At 43.9% G+C, this 20,098-nt stretch overlaps 1 protein-coding gene across 4 annotated transcripts in view; it reads left to right on the top strand.

The window, feature by feature from the left end:
• The first annotated feature begins 11,726 nt into the window (after window positions 1-11,726).
• The window catches only part of LOC132834926 (transmembrane protein 150A-like), a 108,132-nt gene continuing 99,760 nt past the window's right edge, over window positions 11,727-20,098 (top strand). For 2 of the 4 annotated variants that reach the window (XM_060854076.1, XM_060854078.1), the window contains exons 1-2: window positions 11,812-12,160; window positions 12,451-12,574. In XM_060854076.1, the coding sequence (XP_060710059.1) occupies window positions 12,510-12,574 (65 nt within the window). In that variant the 5' untranslated portion in view covers window positions 11,812-12,160; window positions 12,451-12,509. The other 2 variants (XM_060854077.1, XM_060854079.1) reach the window with 2 other exon arrangements.

The following is a 20,098-nucleotide window of genomic DNA, read 5'->3' on the forward strand; positions in this document are numbered from 1 at the left end:
GAAAAACTTATCTCTATCAACCCTGTCTATACCCTTCATGATTTTTTAGACCTCGAGATCCTGACATCGGGATCAAATGCAGGTCTGCAATATTTTGAGAACCATGATGTGGAGGGGTTGGTGTTGGACTAAAGTGAACAAAGTTAAATATCACGCAACACCAGGTTATAGTCCAACAGTTTTATTTGGAAGCACTAGCTTTCAGAGCGCTGCTCCTTCATCAGGTGGTTGTGGAGTATAAGATGATAAGACACAGAATTTACAGTAAAAGATTACAGTGTCATACATTGGTATATTGAACAAACTTGGATTGTTAAGTCTTGATCCTAACATATTAGATTTGTTCAATATATCACTGTATGACACTATGATTTGGAGGTGCCAGTGTTGGACTGGGCTGGATAAAGTTAAAAATCACACAACACCAGGTTACAGACCAACAGATTTGTTTGGAAGCACTAGCTTTTGGAGCACTGCTCCTTCATCTGAAGCGGTGCTCCGAAAGCTAATGCTTCCAACTAAACCTGTTGAACTGTAACCTGGTGTTGTGTGATTTTTAACTCAGTATGACACTGCAATCTTTTGCTGTAAATTCTGTGCCTTATGATCTTAAAATCCACAACCACCTGATGAAGGAGCAGCGCTCTGAAAGCTAGTGTTTTGAAATAAACCTGTTGGACTATAATCTGGTGTTGTGTGATTTTTAATTATATTTTGGGAACAATCAACCAGCATGCTTTAGGGCTAGGGTTAACTGCTCTCCAGTGGGTTCTCTCTGAAGCTAACGCCCCTCTACTATTAATACACTTTTAGCTCCGGTGCCTGAAGTGGAAGCTGTTAAGGCCTGAACACAGAGAGAGAAAGAGAGAGAGAGAGAGAGAGAGAGAGGGAGAGGGAGAGAGCCCCACAACATACAGGTGCCCTTGGAAAACCAGGTCTAAAACATCTACTAGAAGATCAGCCATAAGCTGCTGTGCCATGACTGTAAGGGCCAACCCATACTGGCCCTAGCTCCCTCCATCTCATCACCACTCACTGTTCACTGGCTGTATTTCAGCCATTGTGTGTGCTCCTGCCACACTGACTGGAAAATTCCCCTGGAGGATGCCTCCCTGGAAATGGTCATAGAGGAAGAATGACACTGCGGCAATGAGAAGTGGCACAAATTCCAGGTGTGCCGACTTCTATTCCCTTCTCCAGCCTCCCAGAAATCCTGCCTTTACACTCCCTTCGTTCTTATTTGTTCACAGGATATGGGTGATACTGGCTGCGCCATCTACGCTGTTAGAAATCTCCAAGATGATTTTTGTGATATTTTCCACCTCTCCAAGTATGTGGAACTGGGTAAGGGTTTTTTGGGGTAGTTTGTTGCCACCAATCCTTTGTCTTTGCTTTGCCTTGGGTCCATCTGGATTATCGGCAGAGGACTATCTACAGAAGATATTCCATTCTAAGATAACAATAAATACAACCACGTATGGCCAGGAATATTGATAAGGAGCTTCAGTAGCTGGTGCAGATATATTTGCTCCCTTCAAAAACTCGAGTAGAATGCTTTGCCTGTGTGTGACATCAGTGTAGACAATGTGATGTGAACACTAACCTTTTCAGAACGATTACCTTATACAATATTGCCAATGCCTTTGAGAATTGCTGTCCATGTGATGTAGACACACCCACAGTGCTGTTAGTGAGGGATTTTGACCCATTGACAATGAAGGAATGGCGAGGTATTTCCAAATCAGGATGGTGCATGGCTTGAAGAAGAGTTTGCAGGGGTGGGGTTCCCATGCATCTGCTACCCTTGTCCTTCTAGATGGTATAGTTCACAGTCTTGGAAAATACAATCTCAGGAACCTTGGTGAGTTTCTGCAATGCACTTTGTCGGTGGAATGCACTGTTGCAACTGTTTGTTCGTGGGAGTGGTGGGAAGGGAGTGATTGTTTATGATAGTTGTATCAATCAAATATGTTGTTTTGTCCTGGATGGTATGAAGCTTCTTCAGTGTTTTTGGAGCTGCATTTATCCAGGCAAATGGGGAGTATTCTGTCACACTCCTGGCTTTTAGCATTGTTGACTGTGAACAGGCCTTAGGGAGACCACTGAATTTCTAGCCTATGGCCTGCTGTTGTAGTCACACTATCAATAATGTGAGTTCAGCTTATTTTCTGATATGGTAATACCCACGATCTTGATAGTGGGAGATTTAATGATGGTAATGGTACAGAATGTCAATGGGTAATGATTGTATTCTGTCTTGTTGGAGCAGGTTATTACGTCGCACTTGCGTGGTGTGAATATTACTTGTCACTTTTCAGCCCAAACCATGTCTTGCTGTATAAGGACTCGAAGTGCTTTGGTATCTGAGGAGTTGCAAATGGTGCTGAACATTGTGCAATCACCAGCGAACATCCCCACTTCTTACTTTATGATGGAGGTAAAGTCCTTGATAAAGCTGCTGAAGATGGTTAGACTTTGGACACTACCCTGAGGAACTCCTGCAGAGTTACTTTGGGATGGAGATGATTGACCTCCAAGAACCACAACCACCTTCCATCATGCTGGGTATGATTCCAACTGGCAGAGAGATTCCCCCAATTTCCACTGGCTGTAGTTTTACTCAGTTTCTTTGATGCTCCATTTGGTCAAATGCTGGCCTAACAATTGGGTAATCACTCTCACCTCTTTGAGCTCTTTTGTTTGGACCAAGACTGTAAAGAGGTCAAAAGCTAATTGGCCGTGGTGGAACCCAAACTGAGTGTCAGTAAGCAGGTTATTACATAGAAGCATAGAAAATAATTGCAGGAGTAGGCTATTTGGCCCTTCGAGCCTGCACTACCAGTCAATATGATCATGCAATCTCAGTATCCCATTCCCACTTTGTCTCCATACCTTTAGCTGTAAGGACCATGTCAAGCTCCCTCCTGAATAAATCTAATAAACTGACCCCAACAGCTTCCTGTAGGAGCGAATTCCACAGGTTCACAACTCCCTGAATGAAGAAATTCTTTCTCTTCTCAGTCCTGAATGGTTTACCCGTTATTCTTAAACTGTGATCCCTAGTTCTAGACTTCCACAACATTAGAAACATTCTTCCCGCATCCAGCCTATCCAGTCCCATTAGGATTTTATATGTTTCTCTGAGATTTCCCCCTCATTCTTCTAAATTCCAGTGAGTACAAGCCCCATCGATCCAGTCTTTCCTCATACGTCAGGCCTGCTATCCTGGGAATCAGTTTGGTGAACATTCGCTGGACTCCTTCAAAGTTAGAATGTCCTTCCTCAGACTAGGAGACCAAAATTGCACTCAATGGTCAAGGATTGGCCTTACCAAGACCCTGTATAACTGCAGAAAGTCATTCTTATTCCGTTACTCAGTCCTCTCACTATAAAGGCCATCATGCCAATAGCTCTCCTCACCACCTGCTGCACCTGTGTGCCAACCTTCAATGACTGTTCCACCATGACAGCCAGTTCCCATTGCCCCACACCTTTTTCTAAACTGCCCCAATTCAGATAATAATCTGCCATCCTGTTTTTGTGGATAACCTCACATCTATCCACATTATATTGCATTTGTCAAATTCTGTTTGATGGCACTGTTTACAACCCCTTCCATCACTTTGCTGGTGATTGAGAGTAGACTGATTGGGTAGGAACTGCTGGATTGAATTTGTTCTACTTTTAACGGGCAGGACACCTTTGGGCAATTTTCCACATTGCCGGATGGATGCTAGTGTTTAGCTGTACCGGAACAGCTTGCCAAGGGGTTTGACTAGTTTGGACCCCATGTCTTCTGTGCTATTACTGGAAAGTTCAGTCCATCTGATCTGTCTGCCTGAACTTAGAACACCCCTATCCAATCTACTCCCCTGCAGCTACAACATTGACCCAACAATGTGGAAAAGTACCCAGGTCTGTCCTGTCCACAAAGAGTAGGTAAAATCCAACCTGGCCAATTACTGTCCCATCGTCCCACTCTCAATCGTCAGCAAAGAATTGAAAAGGGTCATCAACAGTACTATCAAACAGCATTTGATCCATTGTAACTTGCTCATTGATGCCCACTTTGGGTTCTGCCAGGGCCATTCAGCTTCTGATCTCATTACTTGATCCAAACTTGGACAAAAGAGCTGAATGCAAGAGAAATGGAGTAGAGTAAGTTTAGGATGGCTTAAGTAATATGATAAGGTGATGTGTATATCTTTCTTGTGTTATATTAAGAGCCAGTGATTGCCTCTGAAGTTGCCTGTGCTTTACTCCTGGGAAAACAAATATCTATAAACATTACTTGTATAAACAGCTCACTATTTTCTTGCTGTCTGATGTAGCTACTGGTAATGTTCCTGATTATTATTGTCAGTGAATTCAATAGTTTGGATACTTCAATCCTTTCACCAGTGTTCATGCTGTTCCTCAGTAATAACACCTTTCTGCTGTTTGGCTTCATGGATTATTGTTAAGAAACAGACTACATACTTTTACCTCTATCTGACTGTCTTCTGTCAAAAACATGCTGGTCTGTGCTTCTTGTAATGTCAATATCTTCATCCTTCTGTGCAAGATTACCTTAAACTGCTGACTCACCAGGGCATCTGGGCAGCACCAATCAATGCCTTCACTTCCTGGTTGCCAGACAATCCCATTAAGTAGCTAAAACTAGAATAATTTCCTGTCCACATTTCAGATGTTGCAATCATTTGAAGAGATCAGTGTAACAATCAATGAGGGAGACTGGTCCATTCAGATGACAGAAAATCTGATCTTGTCTTTAATGCTGAATTTCCCCATTCTAAGGGAATATATTCACTCCTTCATTTTCCCTATTTTTCTCCTGAAAGTGTCAGCTCTGATTATTTATTCCTGAATCAAAACACTTCAAGTAGAATTTCTGTCTATGGGCTCATGCTTAACAGGTAATGTTATTGACTGTTCATTAATTGACTGGCTCAACTTAATTGAAGTCAATATGGTAATGTTTGACATAGTAAAGGCAGGGATGCTGCAAATTGATGTTATCTCTCAAGATGAACTTTTAGCCCCTCTTCTTCATTTGAAAATTTGCACTGACCTCCAGCTCTACATATGATACCATAGTTAGAGGCCATTCAACCCAACCGGCCAAGTTGATATTTACATTCTCTTGTTTACATCTTCTCCTCCTCCGTGTGTCAGTATGTCTCTCCATCTCTTTCATTTCATGCATCCTCTGGTTTCACCTTATTAGTGTCTGCGACTTGTCCCAAACCTTCCAAATAGTAGGGCATTCAACATCTCTGAGTGAGGACATTTGCTGAGTTCGTTTTCCAGTTAATCTTATATTTACGGTCTCTGGCTTTAAGCGTTTTATTTCATATATTTGTTGCTCTTTTACTGTCTCCTTCTCCATTTGAGATCCTCATTATTATCTGTCATTCTCTGCTCCGCAGAGCCTCCAGCAGTCTCAGTTGGTCTCTCTGAAAATGTCCCCCACCTTGCCACTGTTCCTCTTCATGTTCAGCCTCCTAATTTAGAATCTTTCACTTTGATCATCTTCACTAAATCAGCCAATGTTCACTCTTACCTTTGTGAGGCACCTGAAAGATATTTCATCATGGTGGCTCAGTGGTTAGCACTGCTGCCTCACAGTACCAGGGACCCGGGTTCAACTCCCACCTTGGGCATCTGTCTGTGTGGAGTTTTCACATTTTCCCCGTGTCTTTGTGGTTTTCCTCTAGGTGCTCCAGTTTCCTCCCACAGTTCAAAGATGTGCAGGTTAGGTGAATTGGCCATGCTAAATTGCCCAGAGTGTTCAGTGATGTGTAGGTGAGGTGTATTAGTCAGGGGTAAATGTATAGTAATAGGGTAGCAGAATGGATCTGGGTAGGTAACTCTTCAGAGGGTCAGTGTGGACTTGTTGGGCCAAATGGCCTAATTCCACACTGTAGAGATTCTATGATGATGTTAATTCCAAATTGTTAACCTATGGGTATGGCTCCATGCTGTCTTGGCTCCATGATCCTACATGGTATTGGGTGATCAACCTAGAGGAGTGGTGTACAACTGGGCCGAATGGCCTCCTCCTGGGCTGTAACTGTCCTCTAATCCTCTGATAATCATGAGGGACTGAAGCCTTTTTTAAAAATTCTGCAGCATCTTCGATGTTGGGGCCATTTTGCTCATCATGGTACACCGAAGCAGCACTTTTATATAAACTGAGCCAGAAGAGAAATCCATCAGGCACATTGGAACCTCAGTGTGAAACAAGCCTTGGGCACAATGGTGGCATATCTGCTTCTGAGTCAGGAAGTGGAGGAATCGATTCCTGCTTAATGCAGGAGCGGTGAGTGGAAACTGTAGCTCCAGCTGTGAATTCCAGATTCATATCCAGTGGGATATTTGTGTGTGATTGGAGGAGAAGGCTCTGCTCCTTATTCTTTTCGTTGTCGGAACCCAATATACCATCCACCAGCTAAAGAAAACAATGGCCAAGGAAGAAACATCCATGCCCTGTCTATCAGACTGTTAATCACTCTTCCAGTTGGTCAACCACTTCATAGTAAGCTTTAGAAACAGTGTGGAAAGTCAGCTGCTATAAGTGGACTTCTTTGGCAGCCAGTCAAATGCAATGAAACAGGGAAAGATTAATGTGCCGCTGTGTGTTAATAAACAATAGTGAGGTGAAATCAGGGCCACAAATGAAGAAATATAGAGTACCAAAGCAGGTTACAGACATAGAATGGGGTACTCCATTGTAAATTGTCTGGATGCAATAGTTTTGTACAATACCATTCAGCTAGGCGGAAGAAATGTCAAATGAAACTCAACTGAAAGTCAGTACTTCTGACAGTACTGCACAGGAGTGTCAGCTGAGTTGATGTATGGTCTACCTGGGATGGGGATTGAATCCGCAATCTACTGGCGTACAGAGGAGAATGCCAGCACTGATCCATGCCCAACATCCATTGAGTTCCCCTCCCAACATCTCGCCAATAAAGATGCCATTCCAATCCATGAAGTAGAGGTGCTGCTTTTGGACTGGAAATTTGGAAATACTAGCTTTCAAAGTGCTGCTCCTTCATCAGGTAAAGCTACTGTTCTCAAATAAACCTGTTGGACTGTAACCTGGTGTTGTGTGTTTTTTAACTTTGTCCTATCCACGTCATCTCAATCACATCTATTTGGGTTTGTCCAGGTAGACAAATTATATATCAACTCATTCAATTCAAACCAACTATCTATTTAAAACAATAGTGTTGTTATCACAAGACTGAAGACTAGTTCAACAACTTAATTGAGTTACATCTGGAATCTCTTCTTCTGGTTATTCACCAAGCTGTATGGTACTGTGTAAAACTATTACATTCACACAATTTGCAAGTGCCTATGTGTGAGTGCCCCATTCTATCTCTCTAACCTTCTCTAGCCCTCCAATCTTCTGCATTGTCCATTTGTGGCTCTGACTTCAGCATTCAGGCCCTAGGCTCTGGAATTAGTCTTTGTTAATCCTCTCCCCTTTGCCATCTATCTACCAAAAGGTGCTCCTTAAATCTCATGATTTTGACTAAGACTTTGGCTGTCTGACCTTAAAAACTTGACAACATTTTGTCTGACCACTTCTGTCTGATGTCTCTTGTGGTTTTACGGTATGTTAAATGAACCAACTATAACTGCTTGTTGCATTTGGATGGTCCAGGATGATAAAGAGTGTCCAAAAGATGGGTCAGTCCAGTCTGTGAGTTCTTGACCTCAACCCTGAGCCTTGTGTTGAAGTGCAAGGCTGATAGAGCAGGGTTCCCTAAACTATGCTCCTGACACCCAGTGAGGGCAATGAGATGAGATTTTGGACAAACAACAATGGATTGAGGGACGAATTTAAAAAATGATTAGTATATAAGATTAGATTCCCTACAGTGCGGAAATAGGCCATTTGGCCCAACAAGTCCACACTGACCCTCCGAGGAGTAACCCACCCCCAGACCCATTTCCCTCTGACTTATTCACCTAACACTATGGGCAATTTAGCATGGCCAATTCACCTGACCTGCACATCTTTGTGACTGTGGGAGGAAACCGGAGCAAACCCACGCAGACACGGGGAGAATGTGCAAACTCCACACAGACAGTCACCCGAGGCTAAAATCGAAACTGGGACCCTAGTGCTGTGAGGAAGCAGTGCTAGCCACTGAGCCACTGTGCCGTATGTCAATGAATGAACTGGGAAACAGTAAGAAGAGATGTCACTAAGATAGCTGGTTTTTTTAAAAAGAACCCAATAAGCCATTGGAGGGATGCTACTAAGGGGAGAAAGTGAGGTCTGCAGATGCTGGAGATCAGAGCTGAAAATGTGTTGCTGGAAAAGCACAGCAGGTCAGGCAGCATCCAAGGAACAGCAAATTCGACGTTTCGGGCACAAGCCCTTCATCATAATAATAGCTTTGAAATACTACAATAATAGTAAAACAATGGGCTCTTGTAGCACAGTGGCAGTGTCCCTATTTCTGAGCCAGAACACCCAGGTTCATAGTCCCATCTGCTCTAGAAGTAACGACATCCCTGAACAGGTTTGGTTTGGAAAATAACTGGTAATAACAAAAATTAATGGTTTGAAGCACAAAGGTTGATTGCAGAGCTGGGTATCTGAATGCTGAAGTCAGGGTCACAAATGGAGGGAGGTGGAGCACTGAGAAGGTTAGAGATGTGGAGAAGGTTACAGAGATACTCGGGGCACTCAGTGACAGGCATGTGAAAAACCACTGTGTTGCTGTACCAGCTTTCTCAGCACTGTGGAGATTGGTGGATAACCAGCAAAGAAACTCCAAGTGTAACTCAAATACATTACTGAATTGACTGAAGATAAAAGAGAAATTTCAATTATCAGAACAAAACAAAAGATGTGTCCCAATCAATCAATGCCACAAACAGATATCTCTAGGTGGATGCACTGAAAACCACTGCTTTTATTAAATATTATTTTCTTTATACTTGTTATGATGAATTTAATACATTCTGTAAAACTTGACTCAACATATTTGAACCTGGAGTCGTGAGTGTGGTGCTGGAAAAGCACAGCAGGTCAAGCAGGATCCGAGGAGCAGTAGAATCGACATTTCAGACAAAAGCCCTTCATCAGGAAAGGCTTTTGCCTGAAACATTGACTCGCCTGCTCCTTGGATGCTGCCTGACATGCTGTGTTGTTCAAGCAACACACTCTTAACTCTAATCTCCAGCATCTGCAGTCCTCACTTTTGCCCATGTTTGAACCTGGAGCAGATCTTTGATTTAATCAGAAGTAGTAAACTTTTAGAATAACTCTCCCAAAGTCAGTCGATAATTGTAATTGAAGTGCTTTTGTGGTGCAGCAGTAGTGCTCCTGTCTCTGAGCCAGAAAGCTTGGGTTCAAGTCCCACTTGCTCTGGACTTCTATCTGAACAGGTTAGTTAAAATAATTATAACTGACTTGGTTCTAACAGTTAAAGTGAACCACAAAATTGTACTTTTTTCCCTCTCTCCTTTGCTGTATGAGTCCCATGCCACATCTTTGATCAAAGGTGTGACAATGGTATACACCCCATAGTGATTCATGCCACATATGTTTGGATTACTTCAGTCTCACCTATACCACATTTGAAAGGTGGCACCTTGAACACTGCTGCATGCCAGACTATTGCTTTGGGTCTAAGCCTCTGACATGGGACTTGAACCCAAAACTTCTGACTCTGAGGAAAGAGAGTAGCCAATTGACAATGTAAAGGTTTACACCTCACATCAACCCCTGACTGTATTCATCCTTCATGTATTTACCCAGCTTCCCTTATGCTTACATTGTCCTGACAATGATCCACATTGCCCAAGTCAAGCCAGAAAACTAGCAAAGTGGAGTCTCCACTAATCCCCTGCATCAGTCAGCCATATAATCACAGGCTTACTTCAGGTGATGCATGTGATATACAAGAATGCTAGATTATATTAGTCTGGAGTGAGGCATCTGAGAGATGATCTTAGGTAACCCATAATTAAGGAAATGGAAATGGCTGATCCTCCAATGTAAGTTTGCAAGTGGGACATGGGTTCAAACTAGTCAAAGGTAGCCTTAACACTAGCTTTACCAGAAGATTCTTGACACATCAGATGCTCGACTCCTGAACAGACTCCAGGGAGCAGTGGAAGCAACAAGCATTGGAACAATCTGCTGCAATGATGGGGAGAGTACCGAGGTTATCTGGATGAATCAGTTAAGGTATGCAGACCTCAATTGTGGGTCACATTTCTGTAGTGCCCTTTCACTACCTCAGGACATCTCTTACCCTTTTACAGCCAGTAAAGCACTTTTGTTGAGGTGGACTCACAGTCACAGTGTAGGAACATGGGGCCGACAGTTTAAGCACAGCAGGCTCCCACAAACAGCAACATAATCTCTAAATTCTTTTACACTGAAGGAGGCCATTCAGCCCAATATACTTGCATAGGACCTATTCGCCAGTCTCCTGCCTTTTCCTCATATCCCTGTGTGTTTGTCAATGACATCAGTTAAGGAATAAATACTGCTCAGGGGACTGGGGCGTTTCCCCTTGCACTTCTTTGAACTTGTGACAAGGTGTTTTTTCCATCTGAAAGTGCAGACAGGGAGGGGAGTACTGAGAAGGTTAGAGGGCTGGAGAAGGTTACAGAGATACTTGGTGACAGGCTTGTAAAAACTGTGTAGATGTACCAGCTTTCTCAGTACCGAACAGATTGGTGGATAACCAGCAGAAGAAACTCCAACTGTAACCCAATGTGGGGCCTTAGTTTAACATTTTATTCAAGTGTTGACATCTTTCACATTGCAGCTCTCCTTCAGTGCTGTTTGAAAGTGTCAGCCTAAAGAATTGGTTCTGATTTTTGGCGTGTGATATGAACTCACAAATGAGGGCCGTCAACCCTGAGCTCTGTCTCTGTTTTTCTCACAGTCTATCGGTTAACAAATTTTCAGTGTCCCTTTCTGAGTCACTGTCTGTTTCAGTTTATCTGTCTCTCTATACACTCAGTCTCTGTCTCTCCATCAGGTTGTCATCTCTCATTGCCTTTCTCCCCCAGTCGTCTGTCAGTTTCTCAGGTATTTCTCTGACCACCTCACTCTCTTTATCTGTCTCTCTCTTAGTCTCTTTTAATTATTTTATCTATTTTTCTTTTGCTCTCACATTTGGACTCTTTTCCATGTACATTTCTTATTGTCTCTTAGATGACCTTCCTGTCTCTCTTCCAGGCCCCTCTCCCTATTAGTTTTACCTTTCTCTTCCTGCTCCTCCATCTCTTGGTGTTGTCTTTATTTTTTCAGTTAATCTCTCTTTCCATCTGGGCTTTTCCCCTATCTATCTCTCCTTATGAATGTATCTCTTAGTTTCTCTCTCACCATGTTTTCCCAGTTAGTTTATCTCTCTGTCTCCCCCTGCCCCACCTGTATCTCTCTCCCTGTCTATTTTCCCAGTTAATCTGTCACTCTCTACCCCCACCCCACCTGTCTCCAACCCCTCACCTATCTCTCTCTCCCCTGGGCATATCTCTCAGTCTCCCTCTCATTGCCTATATTTCCCTAATTCATGTCTCTCTTCCACCACACATCCTTCTGTCTGACTGTCCCTGAATGTATCTCTCAGTTAGTTTATATATATATCCTCCCCCTCCACCCGTTAGCCAGTCTGTTCTCCTTCCCTGTGAGTAGATCTGTTAGTTTATATAATCTGTCTCCACCCCCATAACCTGCCTGACTGTGTTTCCCTCTATGAGGGTATCTCTCAGTTAGTTTATATATCAGTCTCCCCCCGTCTGTGAGTCTCTCCCTCCCTGTGAGTATATCTCTATTAGTTTTTTTTCTCTCTTCCTGTGAGTGTATTTCTCAGTTCCTTTCTGTCTGTTTTATCCCAATTGGAATATCTCTGTCTCCCCTCCACCTACCTATCTGTCAGTCTCTCTCCCAGGGAGTGTATCTCAGTTAGTTTCTCCCCAACACCCCTGTCCCCGGTGGAGTGTATCTCAGTCTCAGGGGAGCCCTCTAGCGCCGCGCTGATCTGAGCGGATTGCAGTTGGAGCGGGGGCAGCGGGCAGCGAGTTGCCGGAGTTGCAGCTGCTCCCGGAGCTGAGGAGACCTCCCGCGGGCTCGGAGCAGCCGCGGGTCCCCGGAGCCGTGCGAGCAGCGACATCAGTAAGTGAGCGACGGAGGGCGGGGGCTGGAGGGCTGGTAGGACTCGGCGTTGCCCGGTCCCCTCTCGGGGCACGGAGCAGAGTTAAATGGAGCGACCCCCCACCCCCATCTCTGTGTAAACAACAGACTCAGAATCTGGAGTTTCAGAATATTTCAGGAGGGGCAGAAGTAAAAATGTGACTTTTTGAGAGGGGGAGGAGGGGGAAATGGGTCGGTGGGCTGTTACTGTTCCTGCAGTGACCTTGACTCCGCTGCCACTTTCTGATTCTTGCTCCTGGTCGTGTTTGCAGTGACAGGATAAGCTCGTCCTGATGCCTCGGACCGTGCCAGACACCGCCTGCCTCCTGGAATGACAGCGTGGGTCATCCTGCCCGTTAGCCTGTCCGTCTCCACCATCACAGCTCTCTGGGTCGTGTGAGTATCCTGCACAGTCAGACGCAAACAGTGATTTTGTATGTGTGTGTGTGTGAGAGAGAGAGAGAGAGAGAGCAATGCACAAAGGGACAGAGAAACACACACACAGTCAGACTCCAGGCACACACACACATATATTCACAGTCTCTCACATACACATAGTGACACTCAGACATTCACTCAGATACACATACATATGGATACAGAAACACAGAAAGACACACACTTGCAGACAACGTACATACAGACATACACAGGCACTCACTGATGCACAAGTACAGACGCATATATATGCAGACACTCAGACACAGGTACAAGCAGATGCACATTGACACACAGACACATGCAGTTTCACAAAAAAGACACTCATGTTCACATTCTCATACACAATCACACAGTACATACACATATATAAACACACATATATACACACACACACACTTACACACATAACTGTACAGCTTCCAATAGTCACTACACTTTCTCCAATTCACTCCTGTATCGATTTGTGCAGCTCATCACCAGCTACTGTAACAGCTACTAGCTTCATCCCTCAGCACTCTATAAATATCTACTTTCTCTCTTCATTGCAAGTGCTTATCTTGTTGAATGTATTGTTGACTCTCAATACAATCTGTACTGTCATTTGTTCTCAGGACAGTCTGTACTGTCATCTCTTGGTGCTGTTCAGTCACAATTACAACCCATGTAGCTGTGACCATGGTAAGCTATCCATGGCTAACCTTACTTGGCCTTGCTGCATCTTTTGACCTGGTTGCACTCTCCTCCTCCAATACCTCGGCCTATCATCCAGCCTGATCCATTAAGAGCTGGCCAGAGAATCATTTACAATGGCTTCTCTTCCTGCTCCTGTGCTGTCACCTCTAGCATCCTTTCCAAGATTTATCCAGGCTCTCTCCTATTTTTCATCCACACTCAGCTCCTTTGCAGATATCTGAAAACACACTGTCAGCTTCCACGTTAAAAGAAAAGCAAAACCCCACAGAGGTGGAAATCTGGAATAAAATAGAGTGCTGGAGGAACTCAGCAGGTCTGGTAGCATCAATGGAGAGAGAAACAGAGTTAACGTTTTGAGTCCAACATGATATCAGAACTGAAGAGAGGTGGAGAAGTGATGGTCTTATGCTGTTGATAAAGATGGAGAGGAGTGAATGGAACAGCAGGGAATGTTAGGAAAAGGTTATAGGGCAAGGGAAATTAGAGATCACAGTGCAAATGGCAAAGGCAGTGGTAATGGTTACAGAGAAGAGGAAAAGTAATAGTTCCAGAGTGGATATTAATAACAGAATACTGATCATCTGTGCTGAATGTAAATAATGCAAATGAGACAGTGGGCTTGGCAAGGAAGGAACTCCCCCTCCCACTCCACCAAGGACATGCAGGTCCTTGGACTCCTCCATCGCCAGACCATAGCAACACGACGGCTGGAGGAAGAGCGCCTCATCTTCCGCCTAGGAACCCTCCAACCACAAGGGATGAACTCAGATTTCTCCAGTTTCCTTATTTCCCCTCCCCCCACCTTGTCTCAGTCCCAACCCTTGAACTCAGCACCACCTTCCTAACCTACAATCTTCTTCCTGACCTCTCCGCCCCCATCCCCACTCTGGCCTATCACCCTCACCTTAACCTCCTTCCACCTATCACATTCCCAACACCCCTCCCCCAAGTCCCTACCTTTTATCTTAGCCTGCTTGGCACACTCTCCTCATTCCTGAAGAAGGGCTCATGCACAAAATGTCGATTCTCCTGCTCCTTGGATGCTGCCTGACCTGCTGCGCTTTTCCAGCAACACATTTTCAGCTCCGATCTCCAGCATCTGCAGTCCTCACTTTCTCCTTCAAGGAAGGAGTGTAATCAAAATGAAGGGCAGAGTTTGTATCTGAAACACAGGTTGGGTGAACAATTTGAAGATCCTCTCCACTCAGTCTGGAAATATGCCCCTCATGTTTTAGGGGTTCTGTGCCATTTTAATAGATGCCACCTTGCTCTCAAGTTAACATTTCTGCCCTGGGCATGTAGCATCGTTCCAAGGAAGTCCATTGCAAGCTGCAGAAAGATATCTCATTTCTGCTTAAATAGTTTACAGCATTTAATGCACAACTTTGAATTCAAAAAGTTCAGACTAAGAACTTCATCCTAAATTATGATTTCCCAGCATTCCCTCCACCAATGCTCAGTGTCTTGTCCACATGACTGTCCTTTCAGCAGAGCTGACCTATATGCTCTTGAAGAGTCTGGACAGGATCAATTCCCGGAAGATGGCTCCTCAAGTGGGGAGGACTAAAACTAGGGAACATGATTGATGAGTAAGAGGTCTGCTTTTTAAGATAGAAATGAAACATCTTTTCTCTCAGATGGTCATTAAAGTGTGGAATCTTCTTCCCCAGAGGATTGTAGCATCTGGGGTCTTTAAGTTTACTCAAGGTTGAGCTAGATGGATCTTTGATGGGCAAAGAAGTCAAGGATTGAGTTTTACAGGAAGTTACCAAACAGGTTGATGAAGGCAGAGGAGTAGATGTTGTTTAGTAAAGCCTTTGACAAGATTCTGCATGGCAGACTAATTAGTAAAGTTAAGTCACATGAGATTCAGGGTGAACTTGCCAGTTGGATTTATAGGAGACAGGAGACAGAGAGCAGTGATGGAGGGTTGCTTTTTGGACTAGAAGCCTGTCACCAACAGAGGGCCTAGTTCTGGGTCCTCTTTCATTTGACATTTATTTAAATGATTAGATTAGATTACTTACAGTGTGGAAACAGGCCCTTCGGCCCAACAAGTCCACACCGACCCGCCGAAGCGCAACCCACCCATACACCTACATTTACCTCTTTACCTAACACTACGGGCAATTTAGCATGGCCAATTCACCTGACCCGCACATCTTTGGACTGTGGGAGGAAACCGGAGCACCCGGAGGAAGCCCACGCAGACACGGGGAGAATGTGCAAACTCCACACAGTCAGTCGCCTGAGTTGGGAATTGGACCCGGGTCTCTGGCGCTGTGAGGCAGCAGCGCTAACCACTGTGCCACCTATGGATGAGAATATAGAAGACATGACTAGTAAGTTAGCGGACACCAAAATTACTGGCATAGTCAATCGTGAAGATTATGAAGGGATCTTGACCAAATGAGTCAATGTGCTGAAAATGTCAGATGGAGTTCAATTTGTGAATTAGTAAAGTTTGATACAACAAACAGGGACAGAATTTATACAATTAATGGTAGGGCCTTGGGCAGTGTTGAAGAACAGCAGGACTGAGGGATTCAGTTCCACAATTCTTTGAAGGTTACTTCATATGTAGACAGGGTGGTTAAAAAGGCATTTAGCACGCTTGCCTTCATTGCTCAGTCCTTTGACGACCGGAGTTGGGAAGTCATGTTGAGGTTGTACAGGACATTGGTGAGGCCTCTTCTGGAGTACTGTGTCCAGTTCTAGTCTGTGTGGACTTTGCACGTTCTCCCCGTGTCTGCGTGGCTTTCCTCCAGGTACTCCGATTTCCTCCCACAAGCCAAAGATGTGCCGGTTAGGTGATTCGGCCATGCTAAATTGCCCATAGTGTTCAGGGATGTGTAGGTTAGGTGCATTGGTCAGGGGTAAATGTAGAGTAATGGGCTTGGGTGGGATACTGTTCAGGGGGTGTGGACTTGTTGGGCCAAATAGCCTGTTTCCACACTGTAGGGATTCTAAGATTATGAAGGGATGTCAGGAAAGTTTGAGCTGAGACTGCAGTCAGATTAACCGTGATCTTAGTGAGTGGTGGTGCAGGCTTAAGGGGCTGAAAAGTATACTCTGTCCCTAAGTTGTGTGTTCAATTTAAATAGTCTTGAAAGGCAGTAATGAACTTTAATTCACTGAACCCACATTATTAGAAATGGTGGAAAGGAGGGTATGCTCATGTGTACCAATCCCGAGAGACAGAGAGAGAGAGAGAGAGAGAAGGGTTGCCAATTGGTCCACATTAATCACTTAGTTAGGGTGGTAATTCAACAGTTTGGTGCTTGGTGTTGGAGTTGACATGTTTCCCAATCACCTGATGCTGTTTGTAGGTACATATTGACAAGGATCCCGGGAAGGAAGAATTCCCCTACTTTCCATTTGAAAATTGACATAGCTAGAGTTCAGGATCTATATGTTCCTGTGAGGGTGAAGGGCAAAGTCGGCAGGAATAGGGAACCCTGGATAACAAGAGATACTGAGGCTTTGACCGGAAAAAAGAAAGAGGCATTGCTCAAGTACAGGCAGCTAGGATAAAGGGAATCCCTAGAGAAATATAAGGGATATACTGAAAAAGGAAATCAGGAGGGTGAAAAGGAGCATGAGATAGCCTTGGCTGAGAAGATTGAGGTGAATCCAAAGAGGTTCTTTAATTATATTTAAGGTAAAAGAATGACTAGAGAGAGAGTACAGGACCCCTCAAGGACCAAGGTGGACATGTATGTGTGGAATGACAGGAGATGGGTGAGATTCTCAGTGAATATTTCTCCTCTGTGTTTACCATGGAGAAAGACATATAAATTTGGGAACTTGGGGAAGTTAGTGGTGATATCATGGGGACAGTCCATATCACAGTAGAGGAGGTGTTGTACATAATTAGAGTGCATGAAGATGGATAAATCTCCTAATCCTGATCTGATATATCCAAGAACACTGCAAGAGGCTAGAGAAGAAATTGTGAGGGCCCTGGCTGATATTTTTGCATCATCATTAGCCATGGGTAAGGCCCTGAAAGACTGGAGGGTAGCAAGTGTTGTATCCTTTATACAAGAAGGGCTGCAAAGAAAATCTTGGGAACTAAAGACCAGCAAGCCTCACATCTGTGGTGGATAAATTACTTAGAGAAGATTCTGAACGATAAGATATGCATGCATTTGGAAAGGCAAGGTTTGGTTAGGAATAGTCAGCATGGCTTTGTGTGCGCGAGGTCATGCCTCATATTTGTTCGAGTTCTTTGATGAAGCGGCCAGGAAGATTGATGAGAGCAGGCTGGTAGACGTAGTCTATATGGATTTTAGTAAGGCCTTTGATAAGGTTCCATGTGGTAGGCTGCTCTGGAAGGTTAGATCGCATGGAATCTAGGGGATCCCAGAGCAAATTAGATGCATGATTGGCTTGATGGTAGGAAGCAGAGGGTAATAGTGAAAGGATGTTTGTCGGACAGGAGGCCTGTGACTAATGGTGTGCCTCAGGGATTGGTACTGTTGCTGTTTGTAACCTATATCGATGATTTTGATGAGAATGTACAAGGAATGACTAGTTAAAAAATCACACAATGCCAAGTTATAGTCCAACGGGTTTATTTGGAATATTGTGTCCAATTCTGGTCACCCTACTATAGGAAAGATACAGAGGCTTTGGAGAGGGTGCAAAGAAGGTTTACCAGGATGCTGCCTGGACTGGAGGGCTTGTCTTATGAAGAGAGGTTGACTAAGCTCGGACCTTTCTCTCTGAAGTGAAGGAGGAAGAGAGGTGACCTGATCGAGGTATACAAGGTAATGAGAGATCTGAAAAGAGTCAATAGCAAGAGACTTTTCTCCATGTTCATGACTGGCAAGAGGGGTCATAGTTTTAAGATATTAGGAGGAAGGCATAGTGGAGATGTCAGAGGTGGGTTCTTGACGCAGAGCGTTGTGAATGTATGGAATGCAATTGCCAGCGGTGGTGGTGGAAGCAGAGTTGTTAGGGATATTTAAGCTACTGCTGGGCATGCACATGGATGCTACTCCTTCATCAGTGGTTGTGGAGGTTAAGATCATGCTCACAGAATGTAGAGCCAAAGGTGTTCAGTGTCTTGGAGATGTAGTACAGTAAGCAATCTTAGATTAAAACTTTCATCTTTTATAATAGGATATGCTGGTTTCTGTTCTTCGATATGTAAATCCCAGAGCTACTTATAAATTACGTTCTCAAGATAGCTCAGCTTTTTAAACAGTTGGTGTGAAGTCTGTCTGTGTCCTAATGCTATGTCAGACTGACAAACCCTCTGTATAGCTTTACAGAGTTTGACATGGATTCACACAGTTTTTGAGCAAAATAAAATGTAAATCTGCAAAAAACAAACTTACCCCATAAACTTATATGTGTGTGCATGTAGGAGCGACAGATTGAGTGTGCATGTGAGTGCACGTGATAGAGTGTGTATGTGTATATGTATGTGTGTGTAAGCTTGGTTAAGTGTGTGATGGTGTATGTATGAGGGTGTGTGTGTGTGTTGGTGTGAGTGCAGGGGGTGTATGTGTGTTTATATATGGGAAATTATGTTGCAGTTGTACAGGATGTTGGTGAGTGTTGTGTTCAGTTTTGGTCACTTTCCTATAGGAATGATGTCATTAAGCTGGAAAGAGTGCAGAAGAAATTAATAAACATGTTCTTAAGGATTCAAGGATGTGAGTTATAGGGAGAGGTTTGTCAAGCTAGGGCATTTTCCTTTCGAGCATTGAAGACTGAGGGGGAATCTTATAGAAGTGTATAAGATCACGAGAGGCATGGATAGGGTGAATGCACTCAGACTTTTTCCCAGGGTTGGGGAATTGACGATTAGAGGGCATCAGTTGAAGGTTAGAGGGGAAAGAATAGAGGGGAACCTGAGGGGCAATTTTTTTACGCAGAGGGTGGTATGTATATGGAACCAGCAGAAGTGGTTGAGGCAGGTACATTAACAACATTTAAAAGGCATTTGACAAGTACATGGATAGGAAAGGTTGAGAAGGATTTGGATCAAATGCAGGGAAATGGAGTAAGTGTGGATGGACATTTTGGTCAGCATGGACCAGTTTGTGCAGATGGGCCTGTCTCCATGCTGTATGATTCTATGACTCTATGCTTTCCTTTTAAGTGCTGGGAATGTGAACAGAGAAGTGATAACATTTAGACTGGAGCTCGACTAATGCATAGTTTGTTTTGTGGTTGGTTTGATACAACCCTTTATTTAGACTGCTCACTTACAGCTTGGTCTGGTCAGGAGAGCTGTCATTTAACGTAATTTTAGAACTGGGTTGAATTAAATCAGTGGCTCCAGGTGTCCTTTATGCTTCTCAACTTCAGCTTTCGAGGTATATTCAAAGTAACATATGGGAAATGTTTGTCTTAATGGAATTAGATAGATTACCAGAAATCTCCAAATCTCTTAATGGTCATTTGCAATTATATTCACTTTTGTTGGTTTTAAATATTTACAGACATTCTGCTACATATTGTCTGACAGTGTAGGCTGCTTCTACAAGTGGTTGTTTTAATGCTTGTTCATGGGATATGGGTGTCACCGGTTGGTCAGCATTTATTGTTCTTGAGAAGGACTTAGGTGAGGTTCCGAACAAATGGGCTGCTTCATTCTGGATGGTGCTGAACTTCTTGAGTGTTGTGGGATCCACACTCATCTAAATAGTGAAGGAGTGTCCTAACCACTTGTGCCTTGTAGATGGTGGACAGTCTTTGAGAAGTCAGGAGGTGGTTTACCCACTGCAGAATTCCCTGCCTGTGACCTGCTGTTGTAGGCTTAGTGGTCTA

Source organism: Hemiscyllium ocellatum, chromosome 43 (genome assembly GCF_020745735.1).
Source record: "Hemiscyllium ocellatum isolate sHemOce1 chromosome 43, sHemOce1.pat.X.cur, whole genome shotgun sequence".
NCBI classification, from domain to species: domain Eukaryota; kingdom Metazoa; phylum Chordata; class Chondrichthyes; order Orectolobiformes; family Hemiscylliidae; genus Hemiscyllium; species Hemiscyllium ocellatum.